Source organism: Phycodurus eques, chromosome 3, assembly GCF_024500275.1.
Source record: "Phycodurus eques isolate BA_2022a chromosome 3, UOR_Pequ_1.1, whole genome shotgun sequence".
Taxonomy (NCBI): domain Eukaryota; kingdom Metazoa; phylum Chordata; class Actinopteri; order Syngnathiformes; family Syngnathidae; genus Phycodurus; species Phycodurus eques.
Window position 1 is genome coordinate 5,076,246 of NC_084527.1, and position 16,366 is coordinate 5,092,611.

A 16,366-nucleotide genomic window follows, 5' to 3' on the forward strand; every position below is an offset into this window, starting at 1 on the left:
TCACATTTTGCTGGGGCCATGTGCGTTTCCGCTCACAATGTCAAACAATACGAAACAAAAGAGTGGAAAGAGATACCAAACTGCCCTCCTGTCTCGATCACACATGCAGACACGTCTGGGCTGCTCTCCCCACGTAATGGCTCTCTTTACAGCCAGACCTCTTGCAACAACACATCGATCAATATTTACCATCTGTGCGTTTCAATCAAGGCTGGTAGGTTAAATGCACGGCATTATTTACTGAAGTGGAAATAAAGATGTGCAGCTTGAACAACCAAACAGACGTGCCGCTGTGTGCCTTTAATGAAAAAGAAAGCATGCGTCCTACTTGTGAACACCCATTTTTTGAAGTTTAGATCTTAAAGTAGTGGCAAGTACAATACAAGTCCTTTGAGATGCAATCAGTCCCAGTCTTCATTTTGAAATTATATGTCAGGCATAAACATAGCTGGATCTGGTCATCTCCTGCCACACAGCAATGTCAAACTCAAGGCCCGTGGGCCAGATCTGACCTGCCACATCATTTCATGTGGCCCGCAAAAGCAAACCATGAGTGTCTGCCTAATGTTTTTCTGCACCGAAATTGCAAACTGAGATATATTACAAGCACGTGACCAAACCCCTTTTTAAAATAACATTGACTTCTGATTTCAAAACAAAGTATCCATTAATTTGTTGTGTATTACGTAATAGTATAAGGATGCTTAAATTTACATGGTTCAAAGTCATAACTGCCCTCCGATGGGAAACCATTACTACAATTGGACACCCCTGCCAATAAATCATACAGAAGTGGCAAAATTGCATCGCTGAATAGAGGATATGTCGTGATCATTTTCCTTTGTGGCATTCCAGAATTGTTAACACCAGCATAAAAGATAGATCTCTCCCCGTTGCTTCTCATTTTGCCTGCGCCTCCTCGTCATGGTTACGCACAGCGGCGCCGTTTGCGCCTGCCTTTTAGACGTGCTGCTTAAAGATGCAAAATCAGCCATCACAACTCATCTCAGGTTTGCTAAATCACATTGCACGTGCCAACTTCATCTCTTTGCAATTTAGCACATTTGGCAGACGCAATCCTGGGTGTGCCCGGTTAGTAGGGCGGCTTCTGCATCCGTTTGCACGAGCAGTCAACTTTGCCCTTGTTTTTACATGCGCGAACCTTTAGTAACGTCTCAGTGTATCGTTTACTGTGTGAAAGCAAAGGACTGGGGACACTCTGCCCTCTCACTTCCCACCAGCCTACCCCCCTCTCTCTGGCAGGCACAGACAGAGGGCGGTGATGCCTGTACCTGCAAGGATGCCCAAATGCCAGCTCGTTTTGGAACTAGCGCGCTCTTTTTTCAATCCAGTTCCTGCTGTGAGCACAGCTACAGCAGAGCCCCTCTTCCTCGAGCTCACCTCCCATGGCAGTAAGATTGCTTCACCCCCTGCGCTCACAGCAGAAGGCAAGAGGGCAGAGCGAAGGCAAAGCGCGGTGGGTCACCACCAGCCGGAATCGATCCTCTGTGTGCCAGCGCTGAGATGGCAAGAGGCTATACGGAGCGTGACGGAGGACTACGGCCGGTCCCGTGGCTGCTCCTCTAAATGCTCAGAATTTTTTAATATGATGAAATTGTGATAGACACATACGAAACGCTCGAGCAAACACAGAGATTCCCCCACAATGAGATTGCATAAGTAGGCGTCCAAGAAAAGAGGTCGTCCATGGATAGCTGTCAATCACCTTTCACAATGAAAAATACTTCATGACCTGCTGGAATAATCAGAATGCCTACGCGGACACTCTGTAGAATTCCAAATGGGACGTGGAAAGAGGATGGTTCAGTCAGTGGGAAAAGGTCAAGTACATGCAGATTTTTTTTTGCCCTTTCCCTCAATTCTGCATCGGAGACAGGAAGGAGCGAGAAAAGGGGCCGCTGCAGCGTGTGTAGAATGAAGTAGAGGCAATAGACGATACTGGAACGTGCATACCGAACAGGCTAAGCTAATGCTAGCATGCATGTTGATTTAGTCATTTCCAGCTATCGACCCTTAATTGTTACAATAGTTGCAGGGCAGTCAAATGAACGGCACGCGGGTCAGAAACGGCCCGTCAGTGAGGATTATTATTCTTTTTTTCCAATCAAAATAACTGTCGTTGCTAAATTTGTCGACTGGAGGGCGTAATGACGACCCGTCACCAAAATCGGAGGAAGCCTTGTCACTCTGAACTCCCCACACTGCTCTGTCAATAGTTAAATTGGAGTCATCAAAATATTAGTATATACAGTACAGTATATAAAAGTATTAGTATCTATAGTTTTTACCCAGCGTCTCCTTTTCCCGCACAGGCATGTGCTTGACTGCGGTGGCTTTGTCCAGTATTTTTAAGTGGATTTCTGTCCAAATGGGCTGCTGTGTGGCAGTAATCCAAAAGGACTACATATTCATTTAAAATATTCAAGTAAAATGACTATTTCTTATGAATACAATGGTCTGGCCCGCTTGACATCACATTGGGGCGAATGTGGCTCGTGAACTAAAAGGAATTTGACACCTCTGAGCGAAGCGATGACAAATTTATTCGACCAATAAGAAACTAGCAGTGGCGGATTTCACCGATATGGTATCGCCCTGGCACTCTTGAAAGCAATCAGTGCCAACGGAAATGTGTCAAGAGCGAGTAGAGCCTTATTGAGCCTAGTAGCCAATCAGCCAGAGTTGTTATTTCTGCTGCTATTGTGACCGCCTATTAATATTCGACTGGAAAGGCCGACATCATAGCACTCCACACAATAGACTGCAGTTCTATGAGCTTTCCGACTTCTCTGTTGTGTCTCTTACACCAAATTAGATAAGCTCAGGTCGCAGGGGTCATTGTGACCATTAATTTGTCCCAGTTAGCTAAAAGCAAAGCAACCGTCCAGCACCTCCGGCTTACCTGCCTGCAGAGGAACGGGGCTATTAGGACGATCCCCAGGTGAACCTCCACGCTGTATCCCGAGGCCGTGTGATTGTCTCTGTCCATCAATCTGGAGAAGGTTTGAACCTGGCTTGACACGGCACGAACCGCGGATATCAGGCCTTCTGGGAACGTCTCATCTACACCTGGCTGATTGGCACGCCAGGCCTCGCGGCTGGTGTCACAGGAGGTTACTGCTGCATGTGCGCTCCATCTTCCCTTCAACTGTGTAAGCGTGTGTGTGTGTTCGTGCGTGTGTGTAAGTGCACATTGGGAAAAACAAATCTGGACTTTTATAGCGGTTGATTAAATGGATTTAACTAGGATTAAACTGTTCTTTCCAATTTGATTTCACCACACACACACCCACACACCCACATACACAGCTGAAATAGCAGCTTTCCAAATAAAGGTTAGATAACTGGCCGAAGCACTAATTTTCAAGATATTTAGGAACATAGCTCTCGCCCCCAAACCTGCAGCGACATCAGAGTTTGACCACAAATCACCACATAATTAAACAAGCAAATGGAAAACATGACGAGATAATACTTTAGGAAATAGCCAGATCCCCCCCATTTAACTGTCATGTAAGATTCTGAACCAGTTCTTTTTCTGTAGCTGACATGTGGCAGCGTAATTGCTGTCTGGGCCAGAGAGGGGGCAGGTGGTGGCTGTGTGGGGGGCCAGCTCTGTCAGTGTTACTCATCACTCGAGTGGAGACCTTACCTTCCCTTTCCTCTTATGCTCACCCTCTGCTCCTCTCAAGACCTCCAGAGCCACAGCGGAGCGCCGCGATGAAGGAAGCGTAACGATGGGGAGGGTTGCCTCTGGTGGACGAGCATGTCCGGGGTCACTTGCTGCTATTCACCTCTCTCCCCCTGTGTGGCCTCTCTCTGTTTCTCTCTATTTTTCTCTCATTCGTTCTCTCGTCTAGGCACCCTCCCTCTGGGGCACAACATGATGAGAGGCGCTGGCTCCACGGCCGTCTCTGCCTTTCATGTCTCCATCTGGGCCAGCGGTGGAGAGACGCGGCGGACAAATGTCACCCATAAGGAGGATTTAATTAAAAATGACAGCGGCTGGCGCAGGAGAGTGCAGCCACATATGCGTGGAATTTGGACGCAGTGGAAGCAAGTGCCTATGATTTATAATTCAAGTAATGCTCTGCACTGCCTTTTAATTCTATGGCCAAAGGAAGAAAAAATATCAAAAGGCCGCCCCTATGAAGCTAATCCAATATGATATTTTTAAGGGCAGCCGGTCAATGGCTTTCAGAAAAAAGCCGGCTTCTCGTAGGTCTCCCCCCATCTTCCTCTGTGAGGCTGCTGCCTGCTGTCTCTGCCCCGCGTGCCGCTCTACCGCGCCTCGCCCCCAACCCCCCTCGAGCCCGGGCTGTGATAATGGAAACATCCTACTCTCCGCCTCCCGTTTCTCCAGCTAAGCTCTGCGTGCTTGGGGGAAATTGATTGTCTGGTGAGAGCTGATCTGAACGCTTCCAGCTGATGGCAGAGCCAGTTAAGTCCTTTTTTATTGAGGGTATGAGGGATTTTTAATGGGAGTCACATCAATGAACTGTGCAGTCGCTCGGCATCTGCATGCGGGGTCTTTTAGTAAAAGCCTCCTCACACTCCCATTCCAGCCCTCTCTCGCTCGGTCTTACTATCTCTGTCTTGCTCACACACACATTTTATTTAAAGGACAGAAGAGACAAATGACACATTTCACCTCTGCTTCATTGCCAGGTAACCCACCGCCTGCATGCTCACTCACTGTGTCGCTGTGAGGGGTGGACTCTTGTATGGGTGCCTCCCATTGAGAGGCTGGGTCACCTTAATAACACCTGCTGACACTAAATTCTGACACACTGTGCACCTTCTTTTAAGCCATGTTTGAATATTGTACATGCACAGCACAAAAAATAGGTTATTATGTTTAAACATCCTCATTAAAACACATTCACTGCCATTGACGGCTTTAGAAGTCAAGTATCCATGTTAACTGGGAAGGCTGGCAGTGAATGAGTTTGCAGAACCTGAAGTCAAAACCTGAGATACTATTTGAATCACTGGCTTCAACCAGGTGGAGATAGACAGAGAGAGGGAGTCCGCGAAGGGAAAGAAGAAAACTGGAGACTTTTCTTCGACTCCCGACTCACACTGGCTGCGGCTCAATAAAAGACCACGAGCGGAAACGGCTAATCCAGGAAAATTGGGAAAGAAGATGAAGACGACGTTTTAAGGCCCTACTTCATTTGCTATTGCTTTCTTAGCATCACCCCTTTTGTAATTCCAATTTGCGCAACTTCTCCACAGGGTTTATAAATCTTTTCTATGGCGAAAGACTAAGAAGCACTTTAAGATCAAGATTAACTACTATCGACTATTTATACTACTTATGTTTACATTCATCCATCCATTGTTTACATTCATCCATCCATTGTTTACATTCATCACATCCATCACAGATTCTACTGTGGTACCCCAATTCCCATGAAGTTGGGAAGTTGTGTTAAACATAAATAAAAACAGAATAAAATTATTTGCAAATCATGTTCAACCTATATTTAATTGAATACACTACAAAGACAAGATATTTAATGTTCAAACTGATAAACTTTATTGATTTTAGCAAATAATCATTTTATGGCTGCAACACGTTCCAAATAAGCTGCGACAGGTGGCAAAAAAGACTAAGAAAGTTGAGGAATGCTCATCAAACACCTGTTTGGAACATCCCACAGGTGAACGGGCTAATTGGGAACAGATGGGTGCCATGATTGGGTATAAAAGGAGCTTCCCTGAATTGCTCAGTCATTCACAAGCAAAGATGGGGCGAGGTTCACCTCTTTGTGAACAAGTGCGCGTGAAAATAGTCGAAGTTTAAGGACAATGTTCCTCAATGTACAATTGCAAGGAATTTAGGGATTTCATCATGTACGGTCCAAAATATCATCAAAGGGTTCAGAGAATCTGGAGAAATCACTGCATGTAACCGGCAAGGCTGAAAACCAACATTGAATGCCCGTGACCTTCGATCCCTCAGGCGGCACTGCATCAAAAACCGACATCAATGTGTAAAGGATATCACCACATGGGCTCAGGAACACTTCAGAAAACCAATGTCAGTAAATACAGTTCGGCGCTACATCCGGAAGTGCAACTTGAAACTCTACTATGCAATGCAAAAGCCATTTATTAACAACATCTAGAAACGCCGCCGGCTTCTCTGCGCCCGAGCTCATCTAAGATGGACTGATGCAAAGTGGAAAAGTGTTCTGTGGTCTGACGAGTCCACATTTCAAAATTTTTTGGGAAACTGTGGACGTCGTGTCCTCCGGGCCAAAGAGGAAAAGAACCATCCGGACTGTTATGGACGCAGAGTTCAAAAGCCAGCATCTGTGATGGTATGGGGCTGTGTTAGTGCCAATGGCATGGGTAACTTACACATCTGTGAAGGCACCATTAATGCTGAAAGGTACATACAGGTTTTGGAGAAACATATGCTGCCATCCAAGCAACGTCTTTTTCATGGACGCCACTGCTTATTTCAGCAAGACAATGCCAAACCACATTCTGCACAGCGTATAATTTACCGTAACTCACATGTAGCGCCGAACTGAATTTACTGACATTGGTTTCCTGCACTTTTTTCTGAAGTGTTCCTGAGCCCATGTGGTGATATCCTTTACACATTGATGTCGGTTTTTGATGCAGTGCCGCCTGAGGGATCGAAGGTCACGGGCATTCAATGTTGGTTTTCGGCCTTGCCGCTTACATGCAGTGATTTCTCCAGATTCTCTGAACCCTTTGATGATATTATGGACCGTACATGATGAAATCCCTAAATTCCTTGCAATTGTACATTGAGGAACATTGTCCTTAAACTTCGACTATTTTCTCACGCACTTGTTCACAAAGAGGTGAACCTCGCCCCATCTTTGCTTGCGAATGACTGCGCAATTCAGGGAAGCTCCTTTTATACCCAATCATGGCACCCACCTGTTCCCAATTCACCTGTGGGATGTTCCAAGCAGTTGTTTGATGAGCATTCCTCAACTTTCTAAGTCCCAGCTTTTTTGGAACACGTTGCAGCCATAAAATTCCAAGTTAATGATTATTTGCTCAAAACAATAACGTTTATCAGTTTGAACATTAAATATCTTGTCTTTGTAGTGTATTCAATTAAATATAGGTTGAACATGATTTGCAAATCATTGTATTCTGTTTTTATTTATGTTTAACACAACGTCCCAACTTCACTGGAATTGGGGTTGTAGTTTATTCAAGCTTTTAGAGCCCTCTTTAATCACTTCCTTCAATGCAAAGCCAGTCAGTGTAATGACCTAAGTAGCTAAATCTCCATGGAGGAAGATATATATAAACAACATATAATTTACCGTAACTCACATGTGTTTTCAAGCCGTGCACATTGTCCGACTGTTGAAGAGACCCGCCAGCTGTTGTTTTTCAGATGTCTCTCTTCTCTATTAATCAGCTGGGAATGGCTTGTATGGCTGCCTTGAAAAACAAAACAACTTCTAAGTTGTCATTGTGGAGGCAAAAGCTTGTCTATGTTATCACCAAAGTTAAAACCACTATCACTTCAATTGAAATCACGAGCCAATCAATCGTCTAGATGTCTGATTGCTCCAGCTGCAAACTGATTGCGACTGGTTTAGCAACTCTGCAACAAGTCATCTTTGTCCCTTTGCACCATTTTGTGAGCGGACAGAGGGTGGCGCTGGGGTAGCTGACGCCGCAGCTGTCATGCTTTACAGGCGGCGGCGACCAGACACTGTAAATGTTTACGGACCCCTCGGGGTCACACGGGGCCATGAGCTGTGGTAAAACAGTGTCTGTTTAGCCCTGTTGACGTGACCGCACAATCAGCACGGCTAAACAGCCCCACACACAATGATGGGCCAAGCAACACGACAATCGGCCTCTAAAGGGCACATTTACCCGTCCAACTGTTTGGAATTCCTCAGAGAAGCGAGGGATCACAGTGACACAAAGAGCAGAAACCGGAAAGTCTATTTTACGATCAATTATTTACAGTCAGGGTTAGCGGTCTGTTTCCATTGTTGGCCCTGACTGATTAACTGAGGGTTAAGCAGACATGATGTACGCATTCCGAGTTTGACGAGCTCAATTCCCGGCCTCCGACGCCCTCAAACGTTTTGTGAACTCACATTTGCGTCCCAGGGCTTGCGGTGGCTCCAGGCTCTTGCTGGCACACACCGGGTGCTGGGGTGGAGGGTTCTGCCTCCTCTGTAGACAGGCCAGCATGGCGAGGTGGGCACAGTACGACAGCCGGGGGAGTTCTGCGGCCAACCTGGAGCGCAAAGATACAAAGTTGAGTGAAACCAGTGGCGTGATTTGAGGTCAAAGCTAGCGTCCGGTAGTCTGGTGGGACGTGGCTATGTGGCTAAATGAGGCTCTGTTTCTCACCCAGTATGCATTTGGGAAAGCTTGCCTACGTTTGGAGGCTTCTGAGCTGCACGTGTTGACTGATAAACACGCACCTGCGCCGGGGGCCGCTGGGCTGACCCCGGATCAGTGCACAGTGTTACTCCACACAGCTAGTCAAGCATATCTCCTGCCTATGAAACCCTGCTCACAACAAACACACAAGTAGCAGCACTTTAGCACATTCCTCTCAGTGCAGCGTGCATGTGGTGATTGATGGCGTTATCTATGGACAGGCGCAGGGAAAAAAAAAAAAAAGAAAAAAGAAATGAAAACAGCAGCCTGACTGCTAAGCTTAGCATGCAGCAGCCCTGGGGGGTTGTCACAGAGGGCCTTGGGGTCCGACTGGTGTCTGCATGTATGTGGAGCTGTGTTCTGTATCGTGTAGTTGTGCGCGTTTATGAGCGAATGCAATGGTGAGGGTGGGGGAGACTGCCAACTGTACATCACGGCTGGTGACGGCACTAATCAATCTCCCCCCAGGCCATAAATCTGGAGCTCTGCTCTCTCTTTTCCTCCTACAACCACCTTCACCCAGGAAAAAGTGAGGTAGTGGCTGCTAGTTTCCACTGAAAAAGCCCATCACGTGACACATATATTCACTAAATGGACAAATGGATTGGAAAAGCTAGACTTTCCACAGGAAGTGAAATTGACAGTTGTTCAGCACTTTGCAACATCTACCTTTCTGTTTGTACAAGATCTTTTGTCAGGTCTCATTTACAATCCAGTTCATCCCAAAAGTGTTTGGGGTTTAAATTGGTCAAGTTTTTCCACACCAAACTTATCCCAGCATGCCTTAATTTAAAGGACCTTGCTTTCTGCGCTGGGGCATCCAAACTGTTCCTACAAAGTCAGAAGTAAATAATGGTCTAAAATGTCTTGGTAAGAAGAATAATTAAGATTCAGCGGGAACTAAAAGGTCTAGCCTGGCCATTGATTGATGAATTAATTAAGGACGAACCCCTTTATGCTGTTTATATATAAACTAACGGCTCCCTCGCCCAAAAGCTCAATTATCCAGCCACACAGAAGCGATCATTCATCAGTAACGTAGCAGTTTCACAACGGTGACTGATTACAAGTCTTCTCGTTGGATTATGTATCAGACGAGGACGGACGGTTAAAGTAAAACCACAGAGGTTCACAAAGAGTTCTTACTCTATATGATAAGGATTTATATTCCCACACTAAGCGGAAATTCTTTGGTCTCCAAGGAACAGGCACTCAGACTGTGGAACATTGGCAAAGTCCACTCACAGCTCGCTAGCATGCATGCTGTGTCTGTAAAAAGAATTGCGGCCTTCATATTAGCTCTGTCAGAGTCTCGTGTCCAAAACGCATCGCCATGAATCACGAGCTTCCCAACCTCCTTTCATATTAACAAAGAACAGGCGCAAATATTTCATCTCGGCTGTCGGTGGCAGCGTCAGACATGTTATTGAAAAATGATTTCTCATGCACTTCTCTGAAGTTTGTGTCCTGTTATTTATTTTGCCAGCGAATCAGCAAAATAACATTAAGCCGCCTGCCGTCGGCCCATTACTTTACTTTTATAGATGACAATTTCACTCAGGAAGAAAGCAATTACAATGATTACCAAATAAATTGATGCACTCGCTCCTGTCCTCTTGTTAAAATTAATTATGAATAATAGCTTTTTATAGTAGCTTTTTATAATCATAATAATAATAATAGTAATAGTAGTGATGTTCTTGAAAATATATTTGTATTGTTTACGGACAAGGAACGCATTTAATATAAAGATATTTTTTGTTAATAAAAAATGTTTTGAGAAGACATTCCATTTGATCAAAGACACAATAAACACGCAAAATTGCAAGTAAAAAAAAACAAAACAAACATTTTAAGCACAAAGCTGACACGTACACTGTGTAAAATCATACTCACTGACTCCAGAGTCTGTTTCCACTCACACACACACACACACACACACACACACACACACACACACACACACACACATGCACACCACTGATGGAAGAGAGGGGCCACTCTATTGCTCGCCAGGTGCTTGTGCAAAAAAAAAAAAAAAAAAGGTCATGCAGTGTCATTTCCTCTGGCACACAGGCGGGCCTGGCCCAAACACAGTGGCACTTTGAGCTCATTACTGGCAGTTCACATAATCCTTTTCTGTGGGCCCTCTCTACGTGCCCATTAATGTCGCCAGCAGCCCATCCTCACCGACCATTTGTTAAAAGACACGTTGCCAGAGAGGAAGGGTGTACGCGGTGTAGATTGAGACTAAAAGCTAGTTGGTGGTGTTGGTGGGCCAGGGGGAGGGGGTACTTCCACAGTTTTCACTGTCTGAAATGAAAGACAATCGCATAACTGCGCCCCATTTTTCTCCATTTGCCGCTCACCAAATGTATTTTGAGGCATAATGCTTCACTGAAAAAGACCCACTTTTTTCAATTCAATTTCAAGAACCAATTTTCTCCCATTATTGCTTTTAAGAGCAAGGCAAAAGGAGTAAGTCTTCGGCTTGTTTGTCATCCCCGCCATCTCGTTGCCTCATCTCTTCCTCGTAGGTATTGTGCTGCTTAGCAGATGTCGATCAGTGGCAGGAAATGATGTTACAGGCGAAACACTTTGACCCATCGTCGCAGCTGCTCTAAAATAGCCCGTCACGCTTGAATCCATCCCCTTGAATATGCCGAAGAATGCGAGCGAGTAGGCGCATTCAAACCACCTGCACTTCACTTGCTCATCAAATCCACTCGCAGCTCTCCTATTACACGAGCACGGCCGTATCTCCAAAGCCAGGATGTCTATCGTTCTGATAACACTGCTGCCGGGTTTGCAACGGGGGCGGGAAGGATCAGTCCCATGAGATGAGGGAATAAGCCGGAATCAAGAGCCAGTGGGCTCGGCAGAGGGCTATTTCTTCGTTAAAAGGTTCTTAAACGGCAGACGAGATCAGAGGAGATGTCTCCGCGCACCCAAAGCTGTCTGTCGAGATAAGTATCCCGCAAAGTGGTGGGTGTAACAGGGCTCGTGGGTGAATAAACTTGAGTGTTTATATTTGGGTGTGTACGTTTTAAGATGGACAGGCTCGGGTGAAAAGCTGGAAAGAGGACCAGTGGATGGATCGAGTCCTTCTCAGTCCCTCAATGCACTACTGACAAGAAATACATCAGCACAAAGTATCCCACAAGGGATCATGTAATTGTTTAGGATATCGTACACTCAATGTACCATTAAAGTACGGGGACTCAAACTAGGACTAGGCATTTCATAAAATTATTTTTTTTAAAGTAATGTATAAATCAAAATGAATTGTTACTGTTTGGAATGGAGTTTAGCAATTTTACAAAGCAGAAAATACCTAGAAAAGTGCATGGGATGCAATATGCTCAACTTTGCATGGTTGACGTCATGTTGTTCTTTAGAACCCTAACCTATATTGAGAATGAATCAAATAATCTTACCATTTCCATCATTTTTACAGACACAACATTTCAACTTCTAAAAATCTGACCTGTGTTTTGCACACATAAAATCTTTGCAGCGGACAAATGACTACTGAAGTGGTATAAGTCAAAAGTTCAAAAGCAGTACATTCGCGGGAAGCACTTCAGTGACCCCTCTCAAGGTAGATGCTCGTGAATTTTCTCATTCACCGAGGTCATTTCATTCTCAGGGCATTGAATCGATCGCACCTGGACCGTTCTGGTTGTCTTAGAAGACGTTTCACATCTCAGCCGAGCAGGCTTCATCAGTTCATGCAACAAGGCTTAGTTACGACAAACCAGCCTTTAAAGGTAGAGTTTTGATCTGAAGCAAAGCTGAATTTAGTTTGGTAAATGTGTTGGCCGATTAAAAAAAAAAAAAAAGTTATAATTTCTAATTTAATCTAATTTTATTTTGATGGAAACAGGGCATCAGCTAACATTCCTTGAATGGCGCTCCCTTTAGGATGGTCCAATTTTTTTTCTAAAGAACTCCAAGTTTCCACAGTGCGACCACTTGTGGACCAGGAGCCTCTCAGAACTCCTCCACACTGAGTGGAGTTGGGTGCGGCTTGAGCCGAATTGAATGGCGACCCTTCCGTCTCACTGTGGGACACCCCATGCAGTGCTTTTAACAAGCTGCTGTGTCTCTTCTCCTAATAAGCCCAAACAAGTTAATCCAATCGACACACTCTAACCCTTTCCTTTTCTTTAACAAGGCACCGCACTGCCCCAGTAATCCCTCACCCGCCCCCCTTGTCCGTCACCGTACTATCACATGAATACAGAGAGAGAGAAAGGTTCCATTAGCAGAGACAGGCAGTAAAACCCTTCAGCTCGCCACTTTCCACACGAAATAATTTGCTGTACATTCAAAATGCACACACTAATGCTCATAGCGCCGGTGTGAGAGCCTGTCCATTTGGACTTGGGATCCAACGAGCGGGGTTGTGCTCGCTGACCCCGTTCCACGCACACCAACAACAAAACAACACACAAACAAAATTTTGTGAGGGGACATTTGCCGACAGGCACGCACTCTGAGACATAAAAAAGGGCCATTGTTAGCAAACCCTCCCAGCTCCACAAACACAAGCCACTGATTCCCTAACAATACAAGCCCCTGGATGCACTCACCCACCAAGCTCTCTGCACAGCTTCACAGCAGCACAATAAATAACCTGCACAACAAAAGGCCATTGTGCGTAAAAGCCCACAGTTTAGGCATCGTTGGCATGATATACAGCGTTGGAATAACATACTGACAGCCGAGTCTTACGCATACGAGGCCATGTGTTGCTTATACCGCCTTGTATTCCATGCCGACATATTTATAAGAGCGGATGAAGGGCATCTTGGCACAGACGCTCAGCTGCAAGGGCTCCATATAGCAGTCAGCTTCGATAGCTTCATCCACAGGATGAAGGGCGAGGAATGTCTGGCAGTCCAATAGCAGCGAGCCGCCTGTCATCTCTGATCAAAACACGCCTGTCTAGACTAATGTCAACCCTGTAATCGCAATGAAGACTAATTGACTGCACAGCCAACTGCTGCATCTTTGAGCCGTGCTTGCTTCCATTCATGGCAAAAGGCATCCGCGCATTCACAATGCAGATTGCCATGTCGAGGCTGAAGGTTTACACAGGTCCACAGATGACTGTTGATGTGCACAAGAGCGGATACGCTATGAAAATAAACGCTACATTCTAACAGTGTGACATGTCCTGATGGATTTAAATAAATAAGACACGCATTTGAAGCACAGTGCCGTCCTTTTCCTCTAACAGCATTAAGCTAAACTACCGCAGCGAACAGCATTTGAGTAGGTAATTGGATAAAACAATTGGAAAGTTCTCACAAAATAAACATGAACAACGTTGAAGGCTCTGTGCAATAAGTCAAAATGGGGCAATATACTCCGAAATCAAAATCGAATAAAGAAGAGAAGAAAATGTATAGTTTGTTCAAGAGATTAAATTCAGTGGTAAAAAGAATCACAAATGATGCTTCGGGATATTTTATGACAAGACAGAAGGAATGGAGAACTTTGAAACAATGTTAAAGATGGGTGTTAAACAAAGAAAGAAAGAAAAAGCAGAATGTGTCTCGCTTTTAAAGAGATGTACACTGTGCCGTAATGACTGCACGTCCTTGTGGGAGAGAGTTCCTGCCTCTGCATAGTGCCACCAAAAGTGCTCTTAGAACATCACAGAGCCTCTTGTGCTCCAGCTGATACCAGCCAGAGACTTTGAGCAATGCGAGTGTGGCTTAAACTTGTCAAATAGAACCGCAGGGGAAAGTATTCCGCTCACGTTGAGTTGGTCGCATTGTTTTGCAGAGACATCGCCTGTCATCTAACCGCACTTCCACACACATATCTTGTGAAAGTTGAGCAGAGAAGCTGCTCACGCTAAACTGTTGATCACAGGTGGTAGTCTCCGTCAGAACAGCCGCGCTGGCGCGCTGAACGTTTCATATCCGCATATACGTAAATCCATACCTACTCCGCCAATATGTGAAGAATGAGCTGCACTTTCTTTTTTCTTTTTTTGGGGGGATTTACATTTTCTCTATGAACCCGAATTACACACCATTTGTATAGCATTGTTGATATAGCAAAAAATGTCTTATTCCGATGTGGCACAATCTTTTATTGTTCCAGACAGGCCCATTCACAGCTTAACACAGCAAGAATAAAACAAGGGATCTTTTTTCTTCCCCCTTCACCCGTCTTCCTACGGCTCTCTTGAATAATCAAACAGTTTCATTGTCTTTTCCGTGTTTTGTTCATTGTTTGTTGTGCTGTCATTTCTCGGTTTGGCTCCTGAACTTCAAAGAAAGGCTTATGTCAGTTTATGATGAAATGGAAGGAGCGGGCGAGAGGAATGAATCAAAAGAAAAGGAAAACCTTCCATCAAAATGGCCCTGCCTCAGAATGCATGCTTATTAATGGCTGTTCAATAAATCAATGACAAATAATTAAATTCAAACAGTGCGATTCCTTCCCCGGGCTGCTCGTAGGCTGACTCCACACATTGCTCTCTGCTGTGCCTAAGGTGACCCCAATTCCTGTGGTCCTTTCACTGGAGGGTGTCACGGATCCAATACTCAGTCATGCATAACATTAGTGCGCCGCCAAGCCCACCAAGGCAATCAAATAGCACGCCGGTGAAATGTTGACACTGATCCCCGTTGATATATTTGAAGTGTGACAAAGGCGTTTTTGCTCTGCTGGATATTAAAGGAGAACGCGAGCAAGGATGACACAACCTCTCACAGCTTCCTCCAGAACGCGGGGAAGGAAGCGAGGATTTCATTCGGCAGTCTTTCCCTTTTTAGCGGGTGCCGTTCAGCTGTCGTCATCCCTTCGCCTCCTCCCTGTCCAAGTTGGACCAGACCAGACACGATCTACTTGAATTGCGTGAGAGGATGCAGCTGGTAATCACCTGCTGGCTCAAGACATAGATGGCACAAACAACAAAGCAACTCAAGATTCCTTACTTCCGTGTGACAGGTAACGTAATAACTGATCATACGAGCCCACTTTCTGGGGATACCAACAACCACAGTAGTCCTAGGGTCTAAACACCCTGCAGTCCAAAGAGAATCGTAATTTTTGTGTGACAATGGGCAAGGGGCTGGCAAGAACACAAAAACCTGGATGTCCTCCATTGTTGCACTGCTTCGTCATCGGTGTCGTCTGAATACAGTAGATACATTTTGAAAAAGCAGTAACATTCAGTTTGATTCACCACCGATAAATCCTAATCAGGCTTGCATTTCCATCACGTTATATATCGCTAGATGGCGAAAACAGCTCTGTGCTGTCCCTTTGAAGGGACAGCACGGAACTTGCACATGAATTTAACATGACTTTAATAACAACATACTGCTACGTGTCAACAATATCCGTAAACAAGCAACACGAGCTTCCCTAAACACTTTACCCCTCATTGTACAATTTGTTTCAATGCACCAGTTGGTGGGAACATGGCTTTAGGAACCTATAGAAAGCAGTCTTTTATCTGAAGTGCAATGACTAAAAAGCATCGATCCCTTGTTTTTCCAGGCAAGGTCTTGTCGTCAATATAGTGGTCAGGTTATAATGATCTCAAATAGTGGTAGGTTCACTTGACACAGGCAACCTGATAAGTTATCAGACAGTTTGACCAGCCGCAGGCAGCAGAAAAGGTCATCACTGAGAAGGTGGCACATGCGCCCACGTCGACGATTCTTCATCCATTTGTCGTCATATATTTGGACTCACGGTCTGTTTCGGTTTCTACTTCAAGGGGAAAGCAGCTGGCATTGAGCATTACTCTCGTGCTGCCATAACTTAAAATGATCAGACATTGCCAGAGACACTCATTTGAAGTTTCCAGCAGGATACACAGAAGATAAACCCTGATATATTTTAGTTGGAGTGAGCGTGCAACTGTCAGTGAGATCAGGTGCAAAGCCTGTTAGCGTTTCTCTGA

The 16,366-nt window shown here is 45.1% G+C and overlaps 1 protein-coding gene across 3 annotated transcripts in view; it reads right to left on the reverse strand.

Annotated features, from left to right (window-relative positions):
- Positions 1 to 16,366, reverse strand: part of fam222aa (family with sequence similarity 222 member Aa) — a 48,922-nt gene that overhangs the window by 14,561 nt on the left and 17,995 nt on the right. Inside the window, exons 2-3 of one of the 3 annotated variants that reach the window (XM_061671651.1) lie at positions 8,139 to 8,281; positions 7,354 to 7,460 (exon numbers count right to left, since the gene is read on the reverse strand). In XM_061671651.1, coding sequence (XP_061527635.1) covers positions 7,354 to 7,460; positions 8,139 to 8,281 — 250 coding nt within the window. Of the gene's footprint in view, positions 1 to 7,353; positions 7,465 to 8,138; positions 8,282 to 16,366 lie in introns of all 3 variants that reach the window. The other 2 variants (XM_061671652.1, XM_061671653.1) reach the window with 2 other exon arrangements.